We start from the raw sequence: 13,307 nt of genomic DNA, 5'->3' as shown, positions 1-13,307 counted from the left end.
CAACTGTTGAACACAAAATACAAGGCCATGTCTGGCTACATATCTGTGCTACTGCCTATAGAGTGTGCCCTAGTGGCTGCAGCTCTGGTGCTTTGAGTCTGCCAGGAGAAACGTGTGATATAAATGTTATTTGTCTTGTCTAATTTTTCTCTTGCATTAAGCATAAATGGTACATGCTAGGCTACTTTCAGCTACTTTCAGCTACTTTCAGCTAGTAGTGTTGGTGGTACAATGGATATGTTAGTTATGTTAGTTGCCTACCATACACTGAGGCCTGGGTTCAAATCCCTATCATGGTATATAAGCTGTTTTTTTAAATACTGGAATTCCCTGGCAGATGAGACCCTCCTCCCTCCGGTAGGAGGGAGGAGGGAATAGGTAGAAGGGTAGAGGGAGGAGGACTAAAATAGGGGTCTGTGTGAAACCTAGATGTTAGCCTGGGACGTTTGATGTGTATTTCACTCAATCATGTCTGCCTCCAGGTATTAGAGCCTTTGAAACATGTTTTCCATCATTTTTCTAGGTGTCAGAATTTTTTCTTTTTTACAAAGTTCGCCTCCCCATTGAAGTGTATTGCGGTTTGCAAACTTTTTTGCGAACCGAACCTTTCGCGGAGGTTCGCAAACAGGGTTCGCGAACTGAAAATCGGAGGTTTGTGACATCTCTACCCACCAGCTCCTCTGGTGAGGTTCTGCTAAACTAGTCAGTAACTGTGTTCTAATAGTTCCCACCAGCTCCTCTGGTGAGGCCTAGTTATTCTATTCGGTTACTGTTGCACCAAGCACTACACACTATTGCATTATCCTGTTAGCTATACTTGCATTATTGGTGATTCTGCAGATCACCATATTATCAGGTATAGTGTCTGTATTATTGGTGATTCTGCAGATCACACATAATCAGACATCTGTGTTGCTACACCGATCGTTACAGGTGTATTACGCATTATGAATCGCGAACAGCTGTGCCCAATCGGTTCCTAAATATTCCCCAAATTATGACATCATGTGGAACTATGTATAGCAGAGGTAAATCAGAGGACAATGGATTTCTATCTTCCCCTGACAGGGAATGTAGAGGAATGTAGCTTTTGACATTTAGGGATTTACGACCGGTGATCTGGTTTTTGGTTCCCTTTGAGGTAGACCCCCCCCCCAAAAAAAAGGGTAGTACCACCAACACTACTAGCTGAAAGTAGCTGAAAGTAGCTGAAAGTAGGTAAGCCCTCAAAACTCACCTTTTCACTCTGGCCTACTACCCCTCACAAGTGCTCTAAACCTACAGCTGAACTCTGGTCCCCTACCGTTCGTGTCCTTACCTCTCCCTCTAGATTGTAAGCCTTTGGGCGGGGTCCTCCTCCTTTTGTGTCCTACCTGATCATGCACCTCCATTACTGTGAACCCATGCTATGCATCTGAGTGAACCTAACTTGCCTAATCTACATGCTCAATCCAATGACTAAGCATTACCTGGCACTCATACTGTGCCGTGTGATCTGGTTTTCTATTATTCCTGTATTGTCATATTGCTGTATGTCACCCCTAAATATTGTCTGTAACCTAAATTAATGTTCAGCGCTGCGTAATATGTTGGCGCTTTATAAATACAATAAATAAATAAATAATAAATAAATTACATGGAGAAACCAGACCCATTGAGGAGAAGTGATTTTATGTCTCCTCTTCTCTAAGCAGAAATGTAAACAGTCACTTCCTATAAGGCAGCCGTACACTGGTCGATTGCCACCAGATCGATCAACAGATAGATCCCTCTCTGATTGAATCTAATCAGAGAGAGATCTAATGGCTGCCCATACATTGCACACAAATTTTCAATCGATTTCAGCATGAAATCGATTCACAATCTGTGGAGCTGCCGCCTGCCTTCTCTCTTGCTCCCCCCCCCCCCCCCAGCAGCAATACATTACCTGTTCCGCAGGCGCAAGTCAGCGGGTCCGTGCTGTTCCTTTCTCTGGCTGGCCTTCTTCATCTTCTCTGCACGTCCTGTCCTGTCAGAAGAGGAAGTTCAAAGAGTAGCGGGCACTCTACTGTTTGAACGTCCCCTTCTCACAGGACAGGACAGGAAGTGCAGAGAAGATGAAGAAGGCCAGCCAGAGAAAGGAACAGCATGGACCCGGGGACTCGCGCTGGCAGAACAGGTGGGATTATTGCTGCGTCGGTCATCACGAATCGAACGCCACTTACAACGCGCTCCCGACCCGCTGGCGATCGAGCAAAATTTTCCACCTGGACAGATTGACTGAATTGATCAATTTCGGATGGAAATCGGATGTAAATCGGTCGATCGGTCTGCGTTTGTGTTATCGATTTCACAGCAGATTTGATCACAGTGATCAAATATGCTGTCTATCGGCAGGAAATCGACGTAGTGTATGGGCACCTTTATTTTCCTGTTAAAGAGACTCTGTAACAAAATGTTCAGCCTTATTTCTTCTATCCTATAAGTTCCTATACCTGTTCTAATGTGGTCTGGATTACTGCAGCCTTTTCTAGTTCCACTGTCTCTGTAATATATCTAATCTTCTTTTATTTGTCAAGCTGTGTCGACCCAAGGAGGAATGGGCTGCCTCTGTTGTAATGAATACAAGTTATGCATGCCCCCTGCAGGCTCCGCTCTCAGTTTCAGCTTGTGTGATGCAGTTTGTGAGGCTGAGAGGGGAAGGGAGCTGCCTGTCACATGCTGAGAAACTGTGAGAATCCCAGACTGGAGTGCAGATAATTCACTGTGTAATAAAAACTTTAAGTGTACTGTAACATTATATATATATATATATATATATATATATATATATATATATATATATATATATATATTAGATTATATTATCTCCACACACATGCACATGCACACGCACACACACACCCACACACACACACCCCTTCCTGGTTAGCGCCCATGTTTTATTGTTTGAAAACACTGCCTAAAACTGGCGATTAAAAGCCAGGATCGTGGCGGAAATGGCAAAGAGGGATCCAGGAGATCACAGTGACTCAATTGGTATGTTTTTATTTGTACAAATCGGACAGTACAGATTCTCTTTAATATGCAATATCATATACACCTCTCCCCTGTATCTACCTTACCTTTACCACTCTGTGAATATCTCTGTGTTTTTCTACCCTGCTCATTCCCAGATTGTCTTATCACTTCATAATTCCTACCACTCCCCTGTGTCCATTGTTTTCACCTGTTTTATTATTCCACATTCTATGGCCCACCACCTGTTCTACATTTCTTGAATCAAACTGTCTTCCCCCTCAAACACTTTAGTACTTTGCCTACACACGTATGTCAATTTCCACTTATGTGTGCCTTGTGGTTTTTAAACAGTGAGATGTTTAATATTTTAGAAACTTTGATCAATATTAATAAAACAAATTTTTAGATTTCTGTAACTAAAAACATTTAAAATATTCACTTACTTTTTAGCAGGCAGAAATTTATTAAGGGGTCCGGCTGATGCCATTTCCATGACCAGCATGAGGCATTCTGCTTGGCACAATCCTATCATTCTGACTATGTAAGGATTGTCCAGTTGGTGCATAATTTCAGCTTCCTTCATCATCTCATCCTTCACAGATTTCTCATTGTCACCTTGCATCTTCAGGATCTTTATAGCCACATCAATCTGACGTCTGAAAAGTAAAGTCTACTGTCTTAAATCTAAATGTAAAATGTATTTTAAATAATAATAATTCTAGGCTACAAATAAAATATTAAGTTAATTTCTTTGTTCATATCCTCACAGTGTGTTTACTTATGCATTCTTTTACATAGCCCATATCCTTACCCGAAATCAGTGTTGATGTCAACCTGTGAAGTCCAGGGCCACCCTTACAAACATACCAATGTTCTACCAATTTGTGCTTAAAGGGAACCTTAACTGAGAGGGATATGGGTGTTTCCTTTTAAACAATACCAGTTGCCTGGCAGTCCAGCTGATCTCTGTGGCTGCAATAGTGGCTGAATCACACCCTGAAACAAGCATGCAGCTAATCCAGTCTGACTTCAGTCAGAGAACCTGATCTGTATGCTTGTTCAGGGGTTGTGGCTAAAAGTATTAGAGACACAGGATCAGCAGGCAATTCAGGCAACTGGCATTATTCTAAAAGGAAAAATCCATATCCTTCTCAGTTTAGGTTCCCTTTAAGGAACAACTATTAACCCCCTTGGCGGTATGAAAAATACCGCCAGGGGGAAGCGCAGCAGTTTTTTTAAATTTTTTTTTTTTTAAATCATGTAGCGAGCCGAGGGCTCGCTACATGATAGCCGCTGCTCAGCGGCATCCCCCCGCCCGCTTCGATCGCCTTCGGCGATCTCCGATCAGGAAATCCCGTTCAAAGAACGGGATTTCCTGGAGGGCTTCCCCCGTCGCCATGGCGACGGGGCGGGATGACGTCACCAACGTCACTAACGTCGGGACGTCATTGGGAGTCCCGGACCACCCCTCGGCGCTGCCTGGCACTGATTGGCCAGGCAGCGCACGGGGTCTGGGGGGGGGGGGGGCGCGCGCCGCACCAGATAGCGGCGATGGGGCGCGCGGCGGCGGCTATCGGGGTGCTGGCGCAGCTAGCAAAGTGCTAGCTGCGTCCAGCAAAAAAAAAATTATTTAAATCGGCCCAGCAGGGCCTGAGCGGCACCCTCCGGCGGCTTACCCCGTGTCACACACGGGGTTACCGCTAAGGAGGTTAAGGAAACTTGTTTTTCTGTAAACCCCACATATCTATAGCGCTTTTAGCCAGCCACAATACTTTTCAGAGGTCTCTCAGCTCAGCCTGTGTGAAAAGAAAAGCTATGTTTTTCAGCTGTTTTGTAACAATTTGTGTTGGCATCAGGGGAGAGGGAGGCAGAGCTGCACTGTAACCTGGCTGTAAACTGTTTACTTTACACTGCATGGCAGAGAGAGCATGGCACGCTGGATGTGCTGGCACAGTACTCTATAGTAATGCCCACAGTGAGAACTGTTCTCTGTAAATGTCATTTTCTTTATATAAAACATGAAAAGATGAAAAAAAAAAAAGGCTTTGTATTCATATTTGCTAGTAATTACTGGACATATATGTGGCATTTAGCAATTTGAGTTAACTTTGATAGTTGTCCTTTGATTACTTTTTGTTGCCTAAAATGACAGACTTCTTACAGTAGCCAAGTACATGTAGCATCTGCAAAGATTTAGTAGTTATTATTTTTTCTTCTAGCTCTAAGGGCTCAAACCCACTAGCAGCCTTTTCTAAGCGCTGGTCATTAGAAAAAGCTCTTGCTAATGCAATGCTATGGGTGATTTTTATAAAATCACATCGCTCAAGTGGGATCACACCCATAGCATTACATTAGCAAGAGCTATTCAAATCACAAAGCGCTCCTAGTGGGTTCCAGGCCTGACACTGAGTAGCATGTGTTTTCACTCTGTATTAATATCAGTTATACTGAATAGTGCTAAATACTGATGATCAGATTATTCAGAGGGACTTTTTGAATTCAACATAGCAAAAATCTTTTATTTACATTTTTATAAAATGATTTAAAAAATAAAAATAGCATTGTATAATGTTGATGATGAATGTCAATAATGACAGTATTGCTTCAAACTTAATGTTAAAACCCCCTATTATAACATTTATATGACCTTTTAACAAATACACATTTAATTCAATAAAAACATTGACTTAAGTAAAAATCTATTTTTTTCCGAACCAAGTTCGGACGTTCAAGAAGTACAGTTTGTATGGTGGTGGTTCAATTGAAGACAGATCAATGAAAAGTTAGTAGATCAATTTTTGATTAATTTATTGAATTGATCAGAAAGGATGGTAATTCTTATAGGTCTTAAGGTAGTAAGCGTAGTGGAGAATTGATAGCTACATGCCTTTCTATGGTATTGTTCAGTCCAACGTTAACAGCTACAGTGGTTTGTTCGATTCCTGACCAAAGATTGATAATTGGTAATCTAGCTACTATTGCACAGTGGTTGGCCACTTTATGGGTGACACTTTAAGATAAACCTACAATGCTGTCTTATCATTCTCATGTAGACATTTTAAACACAAGAAATATCTTAAAGGGGATCTGTATCAAAAGAAAATGCCCCTGGGGGGTACTCACCTCGGAACGGAAGAGGACGGGGGAAGTGTAACGATTGTGGAATTCTCTCCGTGATCAGCGCACCAGACGTGCGCTGACACTGCGGAAATCCTCCACAAGCGTATAATTTGAGGGAACCCAGCAAAAGGTGCAATGCACCTGTAGAGGGAAATTCCTGTCGACAGGTGGAGCTGTGGAGTGCAGAGGAACAGCTCCTCTGCCCTGCCACAGACGCCAGACAGGAATTGTACGAAGGGAAGAAACGCAGGGCAAGATAGCCCTGAAAGAGAGAGATCAAAGCGACAGAGGGTATGTGTGTCCACCAATCTAGTCGCCACCCTGCGACGATGAACACACAACCATGAAGATAAAGTGAGAAGGCAATCGCCAGAGATGACGATTGCTAACAGCGACACAAGACCAAATAAGCACAGATGAGGAATGTATGTATGTCCACCAATCTAGCTGCCAACCTGCGACGGTGGACACACAACAGAAGAAACCAAGTGAGAACGCAATCGCAAGAGAAGCGATTGTGGAAGAGAATGAGCACAGGGACAGAATGTATGCATGTGCCCCAATCTAGTCGCCAACCCGCAGCGGTGCACATACAACAGCAGATATGAAGTAGGAACGCAATCGCGAGAGAGGCGATTGCCAGAGGTGACACAAGGCTACAGCAAGTAGCAAAGGCACAGGCAGCAGAGCGGATCCTCACAGGAAGCCTCAAAGGGATCCAGAGGCTTCCCCCTACCGAGATGAGTACCCCCCAGGGCATTTTTTTCATGCAGAGTCTTTTTAAGCCAGCCATTTAACATGTGCGTATTGAGCACTAATCAACTACACTGTTGTCTCGTCTAAGTAAATTACATGTAGGGCAGAGCAAAACACATTACAATAACATTTATCGGCATGACATTTCAATCACATCCATGCTCATTTGTATTTTTGCCTCTAGGTTTTTTAGTCTTAACACAGCCACCCGTTTGTAAAGGATTGGGTGTGCACATAATGAAACTTTTTGTTAAAGCAGATTTTAAAAAAAAAACATATTGCTACATACTGCATGCTGCATACTTTCAATGTGAGGGAGACGTACCTTTTCATTTTGTAGACCCCCTTTTTAACACAGCCAAAATTTCCAGCACCCAACTCAACTTCATCAATCAGAAGTAATTCTCTCTTGAGGAAAACTTTGCGGTCTTTAATCTCCTCTGGATCACTGTATGGACTGTCATATACACTGGTGTCCATAGGTAAAATTCTAGGTTTTTCTCCAGCTGTTAAACACATTAATAGGATTTTTTTCTCAGGTTTGTTTTTTCATTTCAAATCTATGTATAACATTCTTTTGACTGTAAATAAAATTATGTAGAGGCCTCTTTACAAAGATTCAATGTAATGTCCCTCAAACCGTTCCCCATATTAGCTGCACATCACAACAGTTTGTAAAAACAAACATCAGCCTATTAGTAAAAAATGTGCAATGCTGTTTTTTTTGTCCAGCTGATAGACCCTCCTCACTTTATCTGGTCCAATCATGTATAAGTTTATGGAATGTATCTGACCAATGAAAGTGGGTGAATATTCATGTTTGCTTAAAAACAAATTGTCACATCCCTTTCGTATAGAGGGTTAGTTCTTACAGCAGCATTCCTGCAAGCTACAAACACCTAAATAGACTGTCACCTGAAAAGCAGTGAAGCTATTTCCTATATGTGTACATATAGTCTATTTTAAATAGTTATTATTAATTTATATAACACCAACAACTGTACAGGGTGGATTGAACACTTAAGTCGCCAACTGTCCCTCAGAAGAACTCAATCTAGTGTCACCAACAACATAACATTAACTGGCCAAGAACATAAGCTGATTATCTTATTGGACCTCTTAGGGATGTGGGACATGAAACTTGAGTACTTCAATGGAACCCATAAGAACATACAGCTTCAATTCACTAAGCAGTATGTAATTGTCGATCATTTTATCGGACACGTCCATAATAAAGGATTTTGATTTAAGGCATTGTAGGGATCAACCTTTCCTTTACTTAAACTCACTAAGCATCACTGTATGTGGTAAGGCAGAAAGAAACTGATTTTACAGAACATTTTGTGAAATGTCAATTCACTAAGTCTGTTGCCGAAGGAACAAAAAATTACAAACAAGAAAGGTTAATTACAGACTTGAGGGATAAAGACCTCATGAATGTAATTTCACAAGGAATAGATCAAGACAAAACACGTTGATGGTCGTTATTTTACCTCCAGCCTGGAGCTGTCAGTAATGAATAAACATCCATTCAGTAAGGTTATAGAATGGAGAAAAGGTGAAAACTAATTAAACTATTTAGGAAAATGAGACAGTTAATAATAAAAACATATTTCCCTAATTTCACAATGTTATTATGTAATTAAGTGGTTACTAAGAAAATGATTTTGAGCCAATGAAAATGTTATGCACCTTGGATTTGCACCTTAACGAATGTGTCTTAGTGAATTGAAGCCATCATCTTTGCAGATACTGTCCTAGTTGGTATTCTTGGGAATCCAACATTGGACTCTAACACTGCAAGACAAGTTTCCTATTCTATAATCCACCATCATACTAGCTAATAAATAAGGCATTAGTGCAGTTTTGGAATCAAAGCTACAAAAGGATCTTTTAACATGCCTTTATAAATAGACCTTAAAATGTTTTCTCTCTTGATTCTTTGTGTTTCTTATAAAGACAGGGCCCTTCTGAATTTAGATGTGGCTGCTGCCATATTCTTGTAATACATCTTTTTTTGGAATGCATATGACGGGTGTTTTAGAGCTAGATTTTATTCAGAGCTTACAGATTCCTGATATATAAATGAGAAACTATTGTAAATGTTTGAGTGGAGTGAGAACTGATTACACATGCAGACAGACTGTGTGTACACCACACCATATTAATGAGAATGTCATTACCTTCACCCAAAGTATGATCCAGGGACCATTTGGCAGTCTACATACCAGGGTCACCTTCTAGAATAACATGTAATTCACATGTCATGCACATATTGAACAATGGCAACTGATATGACTGCCCCCCCCCCAAAAAAAAAGTATATATAATAATATAAATAAAAATACATTTTCACTTTCTCACCACTGGAAGGTTCAGGTGTATATCCATCAAAATTAGTAGATTGTTGCCTCTGGATAAATCAGAAAATACAGAAATATTACATCTTATTCAAATTTCAAGTTACTGTTTAGTGTGCAGTTATTAACATGTATTTCACTGGAAAACATGGGTCTAGCTTCAGATACCATTCCTTTGATTCTCATTGTCTGCTTAGGACAGCTGAAGTGAGAGGACTATGGAGACTGACAAATATATTACCTTTTAAACAATTTAAAATGCCTAATAGTTTTTCACATTTATCACCATTTTCTATCTCTGTACATTTATCAATATCTCATGCGATCATCATTTGCTGTTTAACATTACAGTTATCACTGAACACCACATTGCTACTTACACTTGCACTTATCACTCAATGATTTCTGTCTGTTTATTAATTACAGAAACAAATCAAGTACAATACAGTTATGTACTATGACAATTCTAAAAACACTATTCCATATGCGTTATCTTCACATTACAACGATCACGTACTCTTTACATCTTTTCATTATATACACACTTCCATAATTATTATTTTTTTTTTAACAAACAACAACGTTTAGTATGAGATAGATAGATATACACGCACACGTACACACGTACGTACACACGTACGTACACACGTACACACACACGTACACACACACGTACACACACACGTACACACACACGTACACACACGTTTGGGCAACCTTGTTAATCATGATTTTCCTGTATATATCGTTGGTTGTTACGATAAAAAATGGCAGTTAAATATATCATATAGAAGACACAGTGATATTTGAGAATTGAAATTAAGTTTATTGGATTTACAGAAAGTGCGCAATAATTGTTTAAATAAAATTTAGACAGCTGCATACATTTGGGCACTGTTGTCATTTTATTGATTCCAAAACCTTTAAAACTAATTATTGGAACTCAAATTGGCTTGGTAAGCTCAGTGACCCCTGACCGACATACACAGGTGAATCCAATTATAAGAAAGAGTATTTAAGGGGGTCAATTGTAAGTTTCCCTCCTCTTTTTTAGTTTTCTCTGAAGAGTAGCAACATGGGGGTCTCAAAACAACTCTCAAATGACCTGAAGACAAAAATTCATAAAAGTTATAAAAAGATTAAAAAAAGCATCATAGTGTACACTGCTTGCAATTAAAACATCGAGAAAGACAGAGAAAGGGGGGAGGAGCTTACCATGAGGGAGTGAGCGGGGGAGGCTCTGATCTCCCGTCCCTGCGAGGCTCCAGCGTCTGATGGCTATGAGGGGAAGCCGCTGTTGTTGAGACCCCTGCGGGCTTCCTTGGAGTTTGTCCCCGCTTGGAGAGCCGCGTGGTGAGCTGAGGTCCGGGCTGAGGCGGGCAGAGGAGTTGCAGTGGACCCGGGCTGAGACGCACGGAAGCGGAGGAGACCAGGAAGCTGTAAGAGGGTGTGACGTCACGTCCGGCCGGAAGACTCGCTGGCGTGGTGGAGACGGCACGCCGAGAACGGCGAGGGAGTGGAGACTGAGGGTGGTGTGTGAGGGCCCCAGCAGACCACATCCCCGAGAAGGAGCCAGAGGCCTGGAGTTAAGGACCTTGCCGGGTTGCTCTCCGGCATAGGACAAGAGCTGCGGGTGGTGCACCGAGCTGGAGGTGCTGAGGGCTGGTGCTTGCCGGAGGGGAAGGAGCTGACCCCAGAGAGACTGGCGCTGGAGAGGAGGCTGGACAACAGTGGTAGAACACTGCTGGAAGATGGTGAAAGATAGAGAGGGAGAAAAAGAAGAACCCTGCTAAAGGGATGACTACCCCAACCCAGAAATCTGTGAGCAAATATTTTGCAGCACCGGATAAAGTACAGACGGAGATGGCGGATAACACTCTATCGCTATCAAGAGTCAGCTCCCCAGGCTCGGGACCAGAACAGGGAGGAAATCTCGAGGACATATGGAGATGCTTAAAGGCTTTACCCACGAGAGCGGATATGGAAGCCCAGACGGAAAAGATCGCGGACCTCATGAGAGCCGACATATTAGGGATTAAAGAGGGACTAATTAATCTGGAGGCAAAAATGGGAACCATCGAAGATCAGGTGGGGAAACTGCAGGTGGAGGTGAATACCTTAAAGAAGACAGGTGAGAAACAAAGAAGCGTCAATATTGAACGTAAAGAATGAGACGGCACACCACTGGCTTGCAATCAAAGTGCTGTGTATTGCGAATAAGTCACACTACATGTTACGGAGGAACCCCTCCTTCATCAGGTGTTAGACAGCATTGAAGCATACAACCAATATATACACAATCACATATAGAATGGGAACCACACCCGCAGTGGACCCACCCACCAATTCATTAACCCCATACTCCCCAGTTGCTAAATAGAATAATTCCAATGGTCATATGGCACTCCTGATCGGCTACCAATAAATGTAATACAAACTGACCGTAAACTGGCACTTCCAACCGAGGACTGCCACAGAACCACCTGTGAATAAAACATAGGTTAAGAAAAATGCATGTACTGACATCTAAATTGTTACAGCATTCGCATATGCATAAAGATGACATTTAGACCCTACAAAAAGCACCTGAACGGCAAACGCTCATTCATCCCTCTTGGGGCTACCACATCGAGCGTGTGGATCCATCGTGCCTCTTTCTGCTTTAATACCTTCTCCAAATCACCCCCTCTAGTGGAAAGCAGAAAGAGGCACGATGGATCCACACGCTCGATGTGGTAGCCCCAAGAGGGATGAATGAGCGTTTGCCGTTTAGGTGCTTTTTGTAGGGTCTAAATGTCATCTTTATGCATATGCATATGCGAATGCTGTAACAATTTAGATGTCAGTACATGCATTTTTCTTAACCTATGTTTTATTCACAGGTGGTTCTGTGGCAGTCCTCGGTTGGAAGTGCCAGTTTACGGTCAGTTTGTATTACATTTATTGGTAGCCGATCAGGAGTGCCATATGACCATTGGAATTATTCTATTTAGCAACTGGGGAGTATGGGGTTAATGAATTGGTGGGTGGGTCCACTGCGGGTGTGGTTCCCATTCTATATGTGATTGTGTATATATTGGTTGTATGCTTCAATGCTGTCTAACACCTGATGAAGGAGGGGTTCCTCCGTAACATGTAGTGTGACTTATTCGCAATACACAGCACTTTGATTGCAAGCCAGTGGTGTGCCGTCTCATTCTTTACGTTTGATGTGATGCAAGCTGTATGAGCAACCCAGCGGAGACAAGGCACCGGCGGAGTGTTTCAGGTAGCTTGTGACCTGATCAGCTGCTGACCAAGCACCTTGGTGAAGTTCCAAGCGTCAATATTGCCCTTAAGTATGAAATGGTCGATGTCCAAAACCGTGAGAGAGGTAATAATTTGAGAGTAAAGGGGGTCCCCGAAACAGTGAAGGGGGAGGACATTATTTTTTGTCTACAAGCTATTTTTAATGGGGTTTTGGAGAGGCCAGAGGATGCCACAATTAAATTTGAACGTGTACACCGGGCTTTAAGGGCTACCCCACGAGACAAGGACTCCCCACGAGATATAATCTGCAGATTTCATAACTATAGGGACAAAGAAAATATATCTGCAGCATTAAGGCAGAAGGGGCCACAGAAATGGAAAGAGTCCACTATTACTGTTTGCCAGGATCTTTCATTTTACACGCTGGGGCAGCGTAGGGCCCATAAACCACTGTTAGCAGTTTTACAGCAGAAGAAAATGCCCTATACGTGGGGGTTCCCATTTGCATTGATTATTATGATGGACCGTAGAACTTTGACATTGAGATTTCCGGAGGAACTGCCAGACATCTGCAGAGAATTATCCATACCAGAGCTGGATATACCAGAGTGGAATCCGCAGGGGAGGGGGTGGGATGGCCCGCAGAGGGGAGATAAAGTTTGACACAGAAAATGATATAGGAATTGATGTTTGGTGAAAGGGGGGGGGGGGGAGAGGGGGATATAATTCTGTTTTGTTATGTTTTGTTTTGTATTTTAGAATGGGAAGGGAAAAAGATCCACAGGATTAGTTACAAGAAGGCACAAAGTGGGGGGAAGGGAG

At 42.2% G+C, this 13,307-nt stretch overlaps 1 protein-coding gene across 1 annotated transcript in view; it reads right to left on the bottom strand.

The window, feature by feature from the left end:
* The window catches only part of ZAP70 (zeta chain of T cell receptor associated protein kinase 70), a 188,315-nt gene that overhangs the window by 45,641 nt on the left and 129,367 nt on the right, over positions 1 to 13,307 (bottom strand). Inside the window, exons 7-9 of the mRNA XM_068233768.1 lie at positions 9,241 to 9,289; positions 7,202 to 7,382; positions 3,444 to 3,656 (exon numbers count right to left, since the gene is read on the bottom strand). Coding sequence (XP_068089869.1) covers positions 3,444 to 3,656; positions 7,202 to 7,382; positions 9,241 to 9,289 — 443 coding nt within the window. The remainder of the gene's footprint in view (positions 1 to 3,443; positions 3,657 to 7,201; positions 7,383 to 9,240; positions 9,290 to 13,307) is intronic.

Source organism: Hyperolius riggenbachi, chromosome 1 (assembly GCF_040937935.1).
Source record: "Hyperolius riggenbachi isolate aHypRig1 chromosome 1, aHypRig1.pri, whole genome shotgun sequence".
In the NCBI taxonomy this organism is placed as follows: domain Eukaryota; kingdom Metazoa; phylum Chordata; class Amphibia; order Anura; family Hyperoliidae; genus Hyperolius; species Hyperolius riggenbachi.
The sequence above is the reverse complement of the archived record's forward strand: the minus strand, read 5'-3'. Positions and strand labels throughout refer to the sequence as shown.